General features: G+C 45.1%; 2 protein-coding genes across 2 annotated transcripts in view; both read right to left on the minus strand.

Moving 5' to 3' along the window:
- The window catches only part of PDZD2 (PDZ domain containing 2), a 349,024-nt gene that overhangs the window by 283,264 nt on the left and 47,738 nt on the right, over positions 1-18,022 (minus strand). The gene's annotated exons all lie outside the window — the stretch shown is intronic.
- Positions 8,457-8,925, minus strand: LOC123938297 (60S ribosomal protein L36a-like). Its single transcript, XM_045999594.1, has one exon. It carries the CDS (start codon positions 8,893-8,895, stop codon positions 8,575-8,577), a length of 321 nt encoding a protein of 106 aa, XP_045855550.1. The 5' UTR covers positions 8,896-8,925; the 3' UTR covers positions 8,457-8,574.

Below are 18,022 nucleotides of genomic sequence, written 5' to 3' on the forward strand. Positions count from 1 at the left end.
AATCAACCACTTGCAAGCCAGAAGACCACGAATTTTAAGCTTAAAAACATTCCGGGAGCTCAAACAAAGGCTGGAATAGTGTTTTCCCCTAATCTAGAAATAAAGCAAAGACATTCACTCTAGACCTATTATGATATATACAACCTCCAGAAGACCCAACAGTATTTGAAGTCCTCAAAAATCAATGATTTCATTTAGGCAGATCCAGCTGTTAGCTTGGTCGTGAGAATCTTCACCCAAATATCCACCCGAAAAGCTCTTTTATCATTTAGGAATGAAAACACATGAATGTAACCCAGATATCCAAGACATCCTCAGCTTACAAAACAACACAAAATGTAAATAATTTCATGGTCCATCCCATGACAAAGATGGTGGCTTTCCTACTTTGAGACTTATTCCAGAATATACCTGAAAATACTAATTCCTGAGATCTGTCAAGTAGGAAGACCCCTTAGCCATTTACCAGGTAGAGATTCCTCCCCCACCTCAAACCCCAGTTCCCTTTGTCACACAGACACACAGACTCACACACCCCTATTGGTAGCTTGGCTTTCTAGTTATTCCTTCCTTGGCTGAATGGTCCTCCTTATGACAACACAGACAGCTAACCCTCTCCTGTGGCCCAGCTGAACAGAGATGAACTCTGAGTCAAAATCACACGCACCCATCCCTCCCAAGTAACGCAGTCAGGTTGTACAGAAAGAGTGGTCGATGTATGTGAAAAGTGGCAATACCATTCTATTCCTCTTGTCAAAATAGCTACTTCTCGTGGCATCCAAAATCAGAGGGTAAGAAGAAATAATTCATTCTTGGAGCTAACTTGCAAGACAAATTTCCATTCCTTAGGAAACACAAAGACTTTTTCCTTCTCCTCAACAAAGTCTTGCTAGAAGCAGATAGGCATTAAGAAAAATCAAACAGCAAATATTTATTAAGCATCAAGTCTGTGTGTGATGCTTGAGATAGAAAGAGTTACAAGATACACTCTTCGTCATCTTGGAAGGTGTAATCCGTTCAGGTGGAGAAGCCACATATATTGAAACCAACCCTTAGGTAAAGGGACTGTTTCTAAGTTGGCAGATGGAAGAAAAAAGTTGGGGACAGACCTTGAACTCCTAAGCTCTCATTCCTTCCAGTGCAGTGGAAACGCAGTCCTTGAAAGTAGAAAATGTGAGTTCAAAGACTGTCTCCAGCCTGTACAGGCTGTGTGACCCTGACAAGATGCTAAATCTTTCCAAACCTAGCTTCTTACATCTGTAAAATGGGCATCATGCCCTCTATTGTGCATGGTCATTCTGAGCATCAGATGGGATACAGATAAAGTTAACAGAACATGTAGAACATGGCAGATGTGCATTCTACAATAGCTATAATATAGAGAAACTACTAATAATTCATGAAGATAGCTATAAATCAGAGATTGAACATGAACTAGTTCAATCCTCCCAACAACTCAGCTATTAGTCATTTTATAAATGAAGTTTAATTCTATGGACACTGCATTTGTTAAAGCAAACTAATCTTTGTAACCAAGCAGCATGCAAATCCCAAAATATTCCTAGGCTAGATAAAAGCTACAAAGCAGCATCGTATCAGGTGTGGCCAAGTGCCACCCTCGCCCCGCCACTCTTAGCACTTGCCACGTCCAAAATCAAGTGCCTTTCAACACCCAGTCAGGTGACTTGCATGAAGCATATTTGCGTATTATATTCAGCTTTAAGTACACTTGTCTTTAGAATTCTTTAAGATCATCACATTTACTGGACAATTACTTCCCTCAGGGCAGTGGTTCTCAAAGAGGGGAAGGATTTTGTCCCCATGGGATGTTTGGCAATGTCTGGAGACGTATTTGGCTGCCAGGAGCGTGTGTGGTGGGGGTGGGGGTTTTGTGCTGTTGGCATCTAGTGGGTAGAGGCCAGAGGACGCTGCAAAGTATCTTGCAACACCCAGGACAGTCCCCTCCTGGGGACACAGAGAATTATCCCCCACAAAATGTAGTGCTGAGGTTGAGAAACCCTGCCTTAAGGGCAGAGAGGGAATCTTAGATTTCCCTGTGACTAGAGCAGATGCCCATAGGTGGTCAGAGACCATTTCTCGGTTGATCTTATAGTAAGAGCCCAGTTTCATTGAGTGCAGCCTTGCATAGTCACTGTGAGAAACCATACTGGAAGAAAGAAGAATTCTGACTAACTTTACTCTTGGAAAGGCCTAAATGACACCTCACCCAGATGAAGAAATACAGCCCAAGTCTACTGACGATCAGCCAATGTCTGTTTGCTAGGAAGCGTTCATTTGGCTCTTTGCAATTCTAATGGTGGATATTTTTATTGGCCAAACCAGTGGTCTGGAACATAGCTGAGTGTGGAGGACCAAGCCCACACCTGCCCAGTATGCTGTGATTTAAAGGGGCACTGAAGGGTATAGAAACTCTCTGGTCAACCACTTTGATTTGGCTCTCTCCAAGTCTACACTCCTCGTCTCAATGACAGCCCACTCGTGCTGGACAAGCTCCTGCTACAACACGCTTATAGCTGGCAACAGGCACGCACAAATGTCACTCAGTGGCTCTCTAAGAAGCCTAGAATGGGGACCAGGGCTCGCATCCTAGAGACCAGGAAAGGGAAGCTCAGGATACAGTGAGTTTCCCAGTTCTATAGGGAGGACAGCGGCAGGTCTCCAAACCTCAGTGGCTTCCATATTTTCAAAGCTCTTTCCACTTTCCTCACACACCTGCAGGGGAGGCCCATGGGAGTGTGTTTGATCATCTACTACTCACGCAGCAGGCAGCAGAGACCGGGGGATGGGCTGGTCTCACTAAGACGTAGGATGAAACGTAGGGCACCTGTATTTGGCTGCCATAGCAGAGCACAGGACAGGAGAAGCACAAAGCCTGGGAATCCCCCAGGGTCTGCCGCAGGTGTGTGTGTGTGTGTGTGCGTGCGTGTGTGCGTGCGTGTGTGTGTGTGTGTGTGTGTGTGTGTGGAGGGGGTCGGTGGGGGTGAGGGACACCCTGGGATAAGTTTGAGGCCGATGGTAGGAATGGAGAGAGCCCCCCTCAAAAGCAGAATGGGAAGAAGTCTGGCAGAGGGCTGGAAGGTCCTAGATTGTTTCTTTTCTTCATGAAACATTTACTGAGTGCTCTGGGCCAGAGGCTATGGACACAGAGCCAGCAAAGCAGATAAGATCCCCACCTCCTCATAACTTAGATTCTAGGAAGAGTGATAGACGATAAGTAAACCAGAAAAATATAGATGACTGTGGTAAGTGCCAGAGAGAAATAAACAGGAAGTTGCAGTAAGAAAATACCAGGTTGGAAGGAGCATTATTTAGACAAAAAAATCAGGGGAATGCACTTGGAGGAAGTGCCGTTTAAGCCAAGACCTAAAAGATAAAAAGAAACGAGCTCCCTAGAGTGGAGAGGATGGGGGGCCCTGGGTCCTGTGTGGGGAAACTCAGGGCAGGCTTTAGGAATGACCACTGTGCCCGCGGATGGCAAAAGGGAGAAGGGTGTGCAATGGGGTCAGTAGCCGTAACCTGCAAGACCTTGAATTTTATCTGAGAACCATGGGGAGCCAGCCCCGGAAACTTTTATATGACAGAGAAACACCTCTGTTTTGAAATATCATTAGGCTACTGTGTGAAAAACAGACTGGAGAAAACCAGTAACCAGAAGCAGGGCACCACTCAGAAAGCCCTGGGCCAGGCGTGAGATGACGATTCCTTGTGTGGGGAGGGCGGCAGGGCGAAGGGGACTGTGGAGGGCGAGCCGGCAGGACCTGCTGATGGAAGGTTGTGGGGCCGTGGAGGGAGGAATGAAGGCTGGTGGCCAAGTTCCCACACAAAGGCCATGACAACAGGATGCCATTTACCAAGATGGGGAAATGCAAGAGAAGTCGATGTAGGGAGGAGTGGGGCCCCGTATTTCAACTTTCGAAACCAACCTCAGCCTTAAAACAACCCATATGCTCTGCCTCCTCATCATTAATAAATATTTATTTATTTATATTTATTAATTTATTTATATTTATTATATATTTATTAACATTGAAGACTCACTTGTTAAGAAATCGAAGACACAGAAAGTGGGGGAAAATAGTGCATTTGAGATTTTTTAAGATACTCTATAAATATATAAATGGTAGTTATTGAAAGGACTGACACTTTCCACTCTATGCTTTTCTTATTACTTTTAAAATACTGTTATTTTTTAAGAAAGAGAAAGGAGCCCCTCCTTTGGAGTCAGGATGTGTATTTAAAAAAAAAAAACAAAACCCTCTGAAAATGCACAGCATGTTTCCTCCTAGAAGCCATAACCTATTAGGACATCTGAAAGGAGTGGAGTGGGAGGGGAAAGGACAGCAGCCAAGTCGATTATGCAGACAGCCCCATGCAGGATGCCCTGAGCATTTCCCAGCCAGCTCTCACGTGAGTCCTCCACTAACGCATTCAGATTCCAATCTGCCTTTTCTTTTTGTTTCAGCAGGTTTCCATTTTTAAAATCTGGCACGCTCACTGTGGAGACATGTTTAAAGTCAGACAGTGAGGGTTCCTGTTTTCATTTGGCTCCAAGCTCCCTGCCTCTTACTTCATCCATCAAGGCGAGCTCACCTCCTCCAGGAAGCCTTCTCTGATCACTCCAGGCTGTTAACAACTCCTTTTCTGGTCTTCATCATTGCCGTAAACCTGTCTTAATTATAACACTTTCCCACCCATTTTTGAATATACATCTGTTTCCTCCATTAGACTAGAAGCTTAGAGTAGACATCTGCCACACTTTTTGTCTTCCCAATGCTTTTTGACACCTTTCCTGTGTTTGCAGAATTTCCTGTCTCTTGATTCCACACATCTTTAAGGTGGAAGGCAGAAACCTGCTTCCCAAGCTTCCCTTGCCAATCAGATGTAAGAAGCATGAAGCAGGGGTTGCCTTGTGGAAGCTCTTCTAGCAAAGGCAGCTGCAGACACCCAATTCTCAAGACAACAGCAGCTGGGAAACTTCAGCCGTTTGCCCAATGCCAAGCCTTGGTGCCCATGCACCAGTGGGAGTAGAAAGGTCACCACTGTTGCAGTGCATCGCCCAGACTGCCTCGCTCCCAAGCCAGTTCTTCCTCTGCTAAAGCTTCTTTCATAAATTGCTTCTCTGCTTTAACCCAGCCAGAATGCATTATTGTTTAAGGCCTAAATTCTTAACTAGTATCGTGAGGCCCTCAAGGCAAGGATGGAACCCCATTCACTTCTCTATCACTACACACACAATTAATATCTCTATTAATTGCATCCCCTTTCCACCTACCAGAATACTGATTTAAACTTTATTGAAGGTGTTCAATCCATCATGTGGAATAAAGGAAAAGTTGGATGCAGAAGCCAGACTGCAAATAATTAGCCTTTTTTTAAAATTTTTTATTTTTTTAAAGATTTTATTTATTTATTTGACAGAGAGAGATCACAAGTAGATAGAGAGGCAGGCAGAGAGAGAGAGAGAGAGAGAGAGGGAAGCAGGCTCCCTGCCGAGCAGAGAGCCCGACGCACGACTCGATCCCAGGACCCCGAGATCATGACCTGAACCGAAGGCAGCGGCTTAACCCACTGAGCCACTCAGGTGCCCCTAATTAGCCTTTTTAAATCCTTTTGGTGATCATGAACGTGTTATTTGTTCCGTAAGTCTTCCGACTAATTGGAGAAGATGCACGAGAATGGAGCTTCCCAAACTATGTTCTTCTGGAGGATTGATGATGTTCCCACTGCGAACACTGAATAATAGGGAGTTTCTCCAAATACATAGAGAAAACGTGTTCAGTACACGGAATTTTGTCAGTTTCAGGTTTTCACTCAGAAAGTCCAAAAAACTCTGGCATCTGCTACTGTTTTGCCAGCAGGTGCAGTGGCTGAAACCATAATTGAGCAAGTAAGCAACTACTGCAGCAGAAACTCGAAAGTGCTAGTCTGCTTAGTTCAACAATTTCCCCTTTCCCCGTGCTCACACACTTAATATGAATCCCGTTTTCTGCTGGTGAAGTTGTTCTTGGTTCGCATAACGGAACCCACTGATTCAACATGGCACAGAATGGACAGCATTCTTGGCTGCCTGAACTTTTTTGAGAATTGCCATTCTGAGTTGCTGCCGTGCTACCCTTCTCTCCTGGGCCGACCTGTGACCTCCTGAACTTCACATGCTGAAGCCCTCACCTCCTGTACCTCAGAACGTGACTGTGGAAGCAGGGCGCTTAAAGAGATGCTTTAGTTAAAATGAGGCCATTAGAGTGGGCCACAATCCAGTATGCCTGATGTCGTGAGAAGAGGAAATTTAGACACACAGAACAACACCAGGGGCATGCACCAAGAGGGAAGACATGACATGAGGACACAAGGAGGCAGCTATCTGCAAATCAAAGGGAGGCCTCAGGAGAAACCAAACCTGCTGACATATTGATCTTGGACTATCTGCTTCCAGCACTGTGACAGAATAAATATCTGTTGTTTTGGGCCTCCCGGTCTGAAATTCTGTTATGACAGCCCTAACAAATGAATACATCTTCCTTTTGGGCCTCCTAAACATGATCAAAGCTTGCAGACCTGTGCAATGGAACGTGGCCTAGAGTGTCTGGCTGTCAACCTTCCTCCCCCCTTAATATGTTCCCCTACCCCTGGCTGGAAAGGTGGGGAGCCAATCATAGCCATGCTCAGCAGCACACACGAATGTCCTCCATGAGCCAAAAGACTCTCCCCTCGCTGCTCTCATCACAAACTCTTCCCTTTGGGCCCTGCATTGTGCTCCTTCCCCAGCTCTTTCATGGCACAAACACCAACAGGAGGAGTGACCCTTAAATTCCAGCCACCTGACTGAGATACATGTGGGGGGCTGGGGGCTGGCAGCACCGTCCCCGGGCACCAGGCCCCTCCAGAAGGGGACACACCAAGAGGAGATGGGAGGGGCTCAGGGACCTCAAAATTGTCTCTGGCCCTGGGCTGGCCCTGGGCCCCTGCCAGAGACAGCGGTTTACAAGGATGAGAGCCTCTCTGGGTGGTTAAGCCCCTGGGGGTGCAGGGCTCCTGCCTCACCCCGCCAGGCGCCCCTCCCACATGGCTCCCTTCCCAGACGCCCAGTAGCCCAGTGCGCAGCTGCTCCGAATTAGTGCTGGGGACAGACGGGAGTGGGGATGTCCCACCCCCTCTGACTCTAGGAGGCATCTGGGACAGTGTGTGAGAAAGTTGGATGGCAGTGGTTTCCCTCCACGTGGCCACGTGGCATCTCTCTCTGTAGCCAGTAAGATGGAGAGGCAGGGATGAACTTGGTGATAGATGGAGAAGGTAGAATGAACAGAACCTGATGGCTGCGGGGGTTCTTGGGAGGGGTGTGGAGAACAGGATCACTCTAGGATCACTCGAGTTCTGGCTTAAATGACTGGAGAGACCGAGAGGTCATTCTCTGGCTGCAGGGACTCCCAGAGGAGTAGGTCCGAGGATAATTAGAGCTTTCAGTATGGCAATTATCATGTTACACTTGTGTGTTTCTTTCCCTGCCCAGAATGCACACTCCCTGAGGGCAGAGCAGCACTGCAGGCCCTCCTACACGCTGCAGGCACAAGCTGGGAGCATTCATTCACACTCATCTACCAAACTCTGCTGAGGACCCGCCGTGCGCACAGGACCCGTTCAAGTACTACGGTGGGTCTAGAATTGCGTGCACCAGACACCCACATTTATTGTCTCTTGAATAAATGTTTTCAAGGAAGGTGATTATATTTTCTTTTTTTCTATATTCTTGATGCCTGGCATCTGGGTTCTTGATGACTCCCAGCGCTGGTAGATTCTTTTTTTTTTTTTTTAAGATTTTATTTATTTATTAGACAGAGATCACAAGCAGGCAGAAAGACAGGCAGAGAGAGAGGAGGAAGCAGGCTCCCTGCTAAGCAGAGAGCCAGATATGGGGCTTGATCCCAGGACCCTGAGATCGTGACCTGGGCTGAAGGCAGAGGCTTTAACCCACTGAGCCACCCAGGCGCCCCAGTGCTGGCAGATTCTTAGCGACAACAGACTAGTGGCCTGAGAGTACAGCTCTCCTAGGCAAACCAACCAGTCCAGAACCCATATTGCCAACTACCCCCTTTCCTGAGCCCTCACATGTCTACCGCTGCCCTAAATCACCACAGAGCCTAATCACTCTAGTTGGGCCAGACAACCCGGGGCAGTCCCCACACCTTGGAGCCCACCAAAATTATTCAAACTAGCCAGTCCGAAGCCTATCTACCTGCCTCACCCACTCCTTCCTGGTAAAACCACAACAAAGGCTCTTACCTCCACTCTCCGTCTCTTTCTGACTATTTCCCAGTTGGCCCTGGGCGGCATGCGTGCTTCCTGATTCTAGGGATCTCTGTGTAGAAACTCCCACCACGACTGGCATTTCTGTGTCTGTGTGTCCTACCGCATGTGATGCAAACAAACCCTGGGTACACTTTTTTTTTTTTTTATTGATACCAGTACTTTATTTCCATCTTAAAAGACCAAATGCAACCAAATGAAGTGAACATAACCTCAAGATTTTATTGTCTTCATAATATAACAATATGAAGCTTAGAACTGGATCACCTGGCCCTTTCTCTTCTTATCTCCTCCCAGTTCAAAATGTTTGCATCTTTTAATAGCCAGCATTCTCTTAGATCTGCAATTGGGCTCAACACATTCAATCCTCAGCACAATCTTCTTTGTAGTTTTAGCCCTTTTCCGGAAAATAGGCTTCGTCTGCCCACCATAGCCACTCTGCTTCCTGTCATAACGCCGCTTTCCCTGGGCATAAAGAGAATCTCTTCCTTTCTTGTACTGTGTCACTTTGTGGGGTTGGTGCTTGCCACACTTCTTGCAGAAAGTCCGGCGGGTTTTAGGAACGTTCACCATGTTTGCGAGAGCGCAATCGACACAGAAAGAAACCTGGGTACACTTTAAAACAGACGATTAAACGTAGAGAAACATTTGGTAACTGTAAATTAACACCTGGTTCCTTTGAAGCAGTACAAAGTACATCTTCAAAAGAGAAACAAGAGGTGTTAGTTCTATCATTAGGTTAAGACTGAATGGAAGTGATAGAAAAAGCTAGTTTGGGGACAAGAGGGGACACATCTGTAACCAGGCAGTCCCCAAATTAATGTGAATTCATGGGTTTGGAGCCAGAATAAAGAGCAAGGAAAAGGCAGAAGAATGGCCCTCACCACATGCCCTGCAGAGCCTTGCACAAGCCGGGAGAACACGGAACCATCCAGTTAACACCTGCCGCATCACAGCACAGAACCCTTCTTTGCAGGAACGACTTTATTAAAGCCATGCAAACCAACAGCTCAAGGGGATGAAGGAAGCATTCTTTGTATGTGGCTTATTTCTCAGTGGCGGCATCAGAAGTTCCCATTAATCACGCAAAATGACATGAGATCATGGGTACATAAAGCACATGGCGTAACATCTGGTATCAAATGAACATTCAACAAATCATAGCTGTTATTGCTGTTGTTCTCTGTGATGGGCAAAATGGATTCTCTACAACATTTAGATGACCAACTATCAAAAAGGACAATAAAATGAAATTCATTCAAACATATGGCTGGGCTGCATATACCATTTCATCTTCCTTTGCTATTTTTCATAGTTCGGAGTATACTTTAAGATCTCACCCAGTTCCTAATATGTTATGAATAATATTAATTGCCTCTGTATGTTAATGATCCTAAAAAATACCCTGATTATACTTGGTTCCTGAATATACACAAGGTGTCACAGGGGGATGTTGAGAGACCACATCACTGGACCAGGAAGAAGTATGACTTAACCGTGGGCATCTGCAGAGCTAGGACCCTTCCCAGGGACTGTGTGTGTTTATCTCTAGGAGGAACCAATCTAATCTTGAAGACATGCTCTAAAGTCCTCTCTGCTAGAGACCTGAGAAACAGACAATAAGGAGGCATCTAAGAGGCTGGCTCCAAGTTAGATACTGACTTTTCCTTCACCCTGGAGCAACCCAGGATCTACAGTTTTAGATATTTCATGTACTATGTATGAAGTAACATAAATTATGACGTCTGTTTCTTTACAGGTTTCTCTATGAGTTTTATATGCCCAAACAGACAATACACAAAGGAATTCTGCCAAATCCATTTTCTCTGTTTTGAGTTCCAGATATAAGAGCATCAGCACCCGATAAACACTAACCCCCCAGGGGCAAGAAGGGACAAACTCTTCTTGGGACCCATGAGACTGAAAAACAGGGATGCTTAATCATAGGTCCCACTCCAAAAGCTTCTCTTGCCTCCTCCGTCACACAGTTTCTCTCTCCGGAGTCTTTAAACATACCCTATCTGTCTACCAGAATATTGACTTAAAACTTTTCAGACTGATAATTCAAACAGCAGGCAACAATGATGACCACAGGAGCCTAGACACACATGGAACCCAGGACATGCCATGAGGAGTTACCTGTGCAGCAGCACCGGCCTCCAGCATCCTTAGCCAGAGCCAGCACCTGGGGCCACCAGACCAACAGCTGTGCTTCGACCCTGGCTGCCCATCCTTGTTTCCCAGCCAGGCAAACTCTCCTGGCAAAACCCACTGAGCTGAACCTATGGGTATTAACTCCTTTCTGCCTTCCGCGGCTATTAGCAGGGAAATATAGATTCACTATATTCAAATCCTCTTCTGATGCTCACCTTAAGTCACTATCATCAGGAACAACACCAACTTACTGGAAAATGGAAGGCAGGATACCAAGGTGTATAAGAACCTAATTATCTAATAGCCTCATCAGGAATAATTAATATGCAGAAGAAAAGACAACTGATAATGCACGGCAGTATCTACTGGTGGAAACTCACTCAGCCTAAGTTTCTAGAACTCCTGAAACTAGGGTGGTCCAGCAAAGTTTGGAGGAGGAGGCAGACCTTGAAGCCCAGGCAAGTTGCGGACAACCCTGGGAGGGAAATGTGCCCTGCAAATGGGGGCATGTGGGAAAGCACAGGGCAAGTTCAGAGACTAATCCATATACCTGCCTCCCTCTGGTAAAAGCATGACACGGTCAACACAGGTAATAAATCTATAGTAACAGCAAAAGTCACTCCTCCATTTTCCATACCCAAAACAGATATAACCAATGTATCATGGTGATGAGCCTTGTTGTGGTCCCCAAATTCTTCCCAACACTCTACTAATAGTCAATCAGAATTAGCACTTGTGATAATAATCATTTTGTTCTCCTGAGAGAGAATGGGGTAAACTTGGTCCAGGCAATGAATTCTGGGGCTGGACACATCCAGATCACTGAGTCAGGATGTCTTCCTGGATATTAGAAGCAAAGAGGGTTCATGTTGGTTAACTCTCACTCCCAGAGCCAGAAGGAGGTTTGATCTTGAGGGGTGGTTAGGCTGACCCTCTTGGAACCATCTGGGCATCATCACATCTGGTGTGACCCCGGGCTCCAAATCCTTCTGAATTCTGCCAAAGGGACCTTATTGTAGCTTACCCCCCAAAGATGGCCACCTTTAATCCCTCTTATTCCTGTGCACACATGCCACTTCCTTATTGAGGGGTAAAGTTTATTCCTCTATCTCTTTGAACCTAAGGTGCTCAGTCAATGGAATGTGGCAGAAACAACTGTGGCAGTTCAGATCCTAGCCTTTAAGAGGATTAGCAGTTTCCTCTTCCTCTCTCTTGGGAGCCTGGAACTATCATTAAAGAAATCTGGTGACCCTGCTAAAGAGACCACCGGGAGGCCAGATGGAGAGGGAGCAGCCCTGGAACGATGAGAGACAGAGAGAGAGAGAGAGAGAGAGAGAGAGAAAGAGGTGCAGCCATCCCTGTCCCCCAGCTGAACCCAGCCATCCAGCTCTTGCCTGCCAAGGTCTCTGACAAGAGTATGAAGCTTTCCTGGACCCTCTTGACCAGCCCAGCCATGAACTGAATCCCTCTGAGGGATCCAAGCCAATGCAACATGAAGCAGAAAATTGCCCAAATTCTGCCCAAATCCTGGCCCAAGAATCATAAACAATAAAATGGTTCTTCTCTTAAGCCACTAAATGTGGAGTGGAGGTTCCTGCAGCAATAGATAGCCGGGGTTATTTGTGCATGAGCCCTACGCTATGGCACATGTAAGTACTTCTCGGAGCTCCAGGTTCTGACACTGATCCCTGCAAGTCCCCTGGGTCTGACCGTGCCCTAAAAAAGTCAGGGACCTGCGTTCTGCATCAAGATGCCACACTTGGATCACACACAGCATTGGCCTTGGCATGTCAGTCACTTTTCTGCCTTAAGTCACCATGTACAATTTCTGAAGAACCCAAGTTAATCACTGACTTTAAGATTCACAGGTTCCAAGTGTGGTCTATTTGTTATTCTGTTTTTAAAGGATACAAAGGGCAAACCTCTCCTCCTTTTGAGGTTGGTGCCTTTGAAAGCTGCAGCCATTACTTGGCCAAGGACTGGACAGCACGCGGGTTCACAGCCTACAAAGAAAGCCCGTGAGTTGGCGTGTAGATAACCCTCACTGGATCCCGCCGCAGTATAGTTACAGATGGGTCTACTAATCTGATCCTGGTCTACTGAAGCTCAATGTGGGTCAAAAGCTTAGAGTCCAGCCAGCCCACTGGGCACATAAGGACAAGGAAGCTTGAAGACCAGGTGTGGTTTGTTCAGGGTCAAAGATGAAGTCAGCACAGCCTATAGCCTGACCCTAGTCTGCCCAGTCACAGTCCAAGAGTCCAGTACTGTCTGTCTCCCTGTACCAATGGCAGTGGGGAAGAGGCTGACACCCCAGGGAAACACTGCCTCTGCATATCCTTTGGTCTGTGTGTGGCCTCTGCACCATCCTTTGAATCACTCTTGGTTTAAGGCACACATACAAGCCAAGCACAAGCTTGCTTCCACTTGGGCTTGTCTCTCCAAAAGCCCAAGGAAAACTGTACCATAGGCAAGAGCAAAGGACCCTCTCCTCTATTTTTAGTTCCCTTCCCATCCTGCAACATGTATATACAGTACCTCTAGTTACAGGATATTTTCTGGTTTAATACTGTGCATGTGTACCCTATGACCTTTAATTACATTGGATTGCATTTTTCACTGCAAAGCTGCAAGGGTTGAACCTTGCTGGTTCCTGTTTTAGCAAAAAGGATAAACCCAGATCCTTCTACTGATATCCATGTATCCATATCCATCTACTGATGAACATTCCACATGGGCCTTGGTGCCCACCAATGCCCTTTCCTGCTCTGATCCTAGCTTGAAGACTATGGTTTGGTGGCATTCCACAGAGACTCAGTAGGTCAGAAGAGCTCCTCAAACAATTCTTATTTTCACAAGGCATTGCTGGGAACTGTTGCAAACATGTAGTTTCAATGACCATCAATAATACCCTATGCACCAGTCACTCTTCTAGGTGCTTTGCAAATGGGTTATCTCTTTTAATTCCCACAACGATGTGTGAGGTAGGCTCTATTATCTCTGTTCCTTACAGATGAGGGGGCTGGGACTCAAGAAGTTCAGAAACAAGCTCAAGGTGACCAGCAAGTAAGCTGCAGGGCTGGAATTTGGACAGAAGTCCAGCCAACTCCAAAATCCATGACCTGACCCACCATACTGCATTGATTTATATAAACTTACCTCCATATGGCTCATTAATGCAATTCATGTCAAATATATAAAACCATAACCTATATAACAGTCTCAGCGTTAGAGATTCAGATTCAGAGATCATAGAAATATGGTCCAGCAAAAAAACGGAAGTTCAAATAGTTTGTGTTCTTTTTTTAAACTGAGATTTAATTGATATATAACACTGAACTAGTTTCAACTGAATTAGTTTCAGCATAATGATTTGATATTTGTATATATTGAGAAATATACCTACATTTTTTTTTAAATCATGGAAGAATTTTATAGGCCATAGCTGTGTTCCTAAAAATCTCCCTTCAATCTTGAAACCATTTCCTTCACCAACCAAACCTTCTGTACTTCCCTCTTCAAGATCTGCCCCAAGTCTCCTTTCCCAGATAGAAACTGAACTCAAGGAGAGCAGCTGTTTCCTTGCATACACTACACTCCCCCAAAGTGGCTCATTTTCAGCTAGTTCTTAAGGAAATGTTTTGATGTGAGTTTATGGCTTTGGAAAAGATACCAGAGGAGCTCAGTGGAAAGCGAGGCCATACAGGCCGGAGGGGGGTGCTTTTTCTAAACGCGTTTCCCACTCAGGCAAGTTGTGCTGCCTTGCCCTAGATTTACATCTCTTGAAGAGAAAAACCTGTTGATGACTAACTTAGCCTGACCTTAACCCTTGAAAAGGCCTCAAAGAACTATTCAGTCAAGGCAGGGTCCTCCTCAGAAGGCTGGCCAGGGGCCGAAACTGCCTGGGCTGAAATCCTCCTGGGTAGGGAGAGCAAATGGGAGAAAGACTGGAAATACAGTCGATTAATAATTTCTGTTCTGTCATATTTACCTTCTGGGCTTGTGTATCTCATTGACTGATAGATTTTCCAAACACAGACTCTATAGTGAGAATCCTGTAAAAAGCTCAGGAGTATGTTCTGTACACTGGCTTCCTTAAGAGGGACAACAAAAACATCTGGGGTGGGGGGAGGGGAAGAACTGTTGTCTGCTTAAAAGCAGTGCAAGATAAGAAATGGTTTGCCATTGGAAGACATCCTTCCGGTACCTAAATACTTTCTTTAAGATCACTAAATACTTTCCAAAGAGTATACAACAGAAGAGCTGGTATGTATGAGATTATGGATGTTAAACTAAACTTACTACAGTAATCATTCCATGATATATGTAAGTCAAATCATTATGCTGTACACCTTAAACTTACAGAGTGCTGTGTGTCAACTGTATCTTAAATTTAAAAAAAGCAAATGGAGGGGAAGCAAAAGAGTTAGTTAAATTTTTCTAAGTCTTATGACTGCCTAAAAGCCCATCATTTTAGTATATGGAATTGAATTAGGACAGTTATTCCTATGGCTTCTTGGAAAACATCATGAAATCCCTATAATTTACTATAATCATATAAAAATAATTGGTAAAAATTACCAAAGCCAGCACGCCCAAGTTTAAAAAATGAAGGTTGGAAGGAGAAGCTTCAAGCTGAGGTCTCCTCTTAATGTCTCATTAAAGAAGCATGAGGTTAGGCCTGACCTATAGGCAATCCCAAATGACCTTGACCTGAAGCCAAGATGAGAGTCCAGAATCAGGCCCACCATGCAGCACAGTTCTGGGGGTTTGACTTTTGCTTCTCTGAGTTGATCCGTGCACACCCTGTCCATGGCAGAGCAACTTACAAATAATGATTTTCAGAGACAGCATTTGCTCTTAGGACAAAACAGAAGCATCACCTTTGCCTTAAAAATAGATTTTGGGGCCAAAGAAGTCAGTTGAGAAACAATAAACAAAACCCAAACCCAGAACAGCCAAAGATAAACACATGTCCAGGCTCCAGCCACGTGGCCCCTTCCCAGTTTCCCTTGGTCCATTTATGTTTGGCACCAAACGCTGTAAGTAAGGGGTATGCTGTGAATGTGCTGTCCCCCTACCAGCTACCCACGATGTGCAATTTTCATTTATAATTGTGGATGAATTGTATCTGTGCTCAGAGAGGGACAGGGAGGGGCCACGGGGGGCCAAGGGACTTAGATAAATGGGTTACAAACGATACAGTGAAAAATGCCAGACCAAAATGGAAGAGAATGAACTCAGCCAGTTCAAACTGTGAACATACCCTTTCCACCACCCACCACCTGGTGTTGTTTCATCCTTCTGAGAATGCGGGTTGCTGCGAGCCACTGTTACCACCACGGTGGGCATGAGACAGCTCTCAGATATGAGGGGCAGATTGATGATGTTTCAATTCTCGTCTAAAGATGGAAAACTCTGTGATGTCACTTTTGCAGTGTTCACCTTTTCCAGGTTGGTGTCTGCCTTTTCCAGGTTCACCTGTCTATGGACAGTCGATTAGTCTGCTAGGGTGCCATTAACAATATATAAGACTGGGTGGCTGAAACAACAGAAATTTGTTTTCTTACAGTTCTGGAAGCTGGAATTCAAAGATCAAGGAAGACCCCTGGTGTGTAGACTCGGGCCTTCCCACCATACCCTCACAGGGCTTTTTCTCTGCTCACTCTTGGTTGGTTGGCGGGGTAGGGGGGAGCTCTCCAGCATCTCTTCCTCTTCTTAAAAGGACACAAGTCCTTATCAGATTAGGGTCCCACCCTTATTAGCCCATTTAATCTTGATTACCTCTTTAAAGACCTTATCTCCAAATACAGTTGTAGGAGCAGATGAGGGCTTCAAACATTTGCACTGGGTGCCTGGGTGGTGTTGCGGGAGAGACACAATTTGTTAGTCCTAATGGAGGACTAACATTTCCCTCCAAATGGAAATGATGGGATTATTTTGCTTTTATTTCTTAATTTATTTTTAGTATTTATTTTGAAGCAATCTCTATACCCAACATGGGGCTCGAACTCACAACCCTGAGATGAAGCGCTGCATAGCCACTGATTGCGCCAGCCAGGCACCCTGGGATTATTTTGCTTTTAAATAAACCTGCTTTCTGCCCAAGCTCTCGCTTATAGCTTCCTACCACACCCTTTGCCCAAGGTGGGAGGCTCCTCTTCACTCACCCTATGTCTACCTGCCAAGATGCTTCTCTGCTACTCTCACTCACCAGCCACTCCTTCAAACTGCCACCCATGGCAGTCCTCCTCCTTGAAACAGATCCCCCATTTTCCCAGACATAAGCGGTTAAACCCCATCCCCACTGCCTCCGAAACCTGTTATTTATTTATAAATTGAGGTTATTTCTGAACAGGTTAACGTACATACTTTGTCTACAAAAAGCTCAGAGTTAAAAACTTCATGTGACTAGTGAGGACCATATAGCAAAGATCTTGGTCAACTTTTTCATTCATTCAATAAATATTTATTTAACTTCAAATATATGCAGCCACTAATCCAGTTATGAAGGAAACAGGCAAAGAATCCTTCCTTTGTAGAGCTTACGATCTTTCTGCCCATATTTTCCCTTACCCCGGATTTCCCCTGCTTTTGAAATATTTTTTGTCCTGTGTCTATTTCAATCATTTTGTATTTGCAAATATTTCCAACCTTATTACATTGTATAAATCTATAATCTTATTGCATGGTATATTTTTGCAAGAGTCCAGTTGCTTTTAATAATAAACAAGTAGGGGAGAACCTGGTTGGTTCAGTCAGTTAAGTGTCCTACTCTTGGTTTCAGCTGGGATCACGATCTCATGGGTCCTGAACAGATGGGAATCTGCTTCAAGAGTCTCTCCCTCTGCCCCTCCCCCCACTCACACATGCATGTGCATGCTCTCTCTCTCAAATAAATAAATAAATAAAAATCTTAAAAAAAAAAACAAGTAGGGTTGCTTAAAATTTTTTTTTTTTTATATTTATTTATTTGGGAGAGAGAGCATGAGAGAAAGAGAGCGCAGGCAGGCTGAGCAGTAGGCAGAGGGAGAGGGAGAAGCAGGCTCCCTGCTGAGCAGGGACTTGATCCCAGGACCCTGTGATCATGACCTGAGCTGAATAAAGGCAGACGCTTAACCCACTGAGCCACCCAGGTGCCAAGTAGGGCTGTTGTCAGGAATAAACTATATGATCCGTATAACATCCTAAGCACATTGTAAGCACCATTATGAGGCTAAATGCAAGGCAACTTTCTATCTTTTAAAATCCCAGATAATCTTTCAGACCAACCTCAAATCCTTTCTCTCCAAAAGTCTTTAATGGTAACAGAAAATGGAAGGATTTTCTCTTCTTTTACTGTCTTCCCTTAGTACATATTCACCCACTGTATAGTTGGACGCAGTGTTATATTCTCTAATTCTTTCCTGGGTATATAAATCAGGATTCCCTTGGAATAGATTATAAATTCTTTAATTTATATTCTTAACCCCCGCAATACAATCTAGGTTCACATAAGAGAGGAAGTAATGCGTGAACATTCTCATTCCTAAATCTGGCCCTCTTTACA

Source organism: Meles meles, chromosome 3, assembly GCF_922984935.1.
Source record: "Meles meles chromosome 3, mMelMel3.1 paternal haplotype, whole genome shotgun sequence".
Taxonomy (NCBI): domain Eukaryota; kingdom Metazoa; phylum Chordata; class Mammalia; order Carnivora; family Mustelidae; genus Meles; species Meles meles.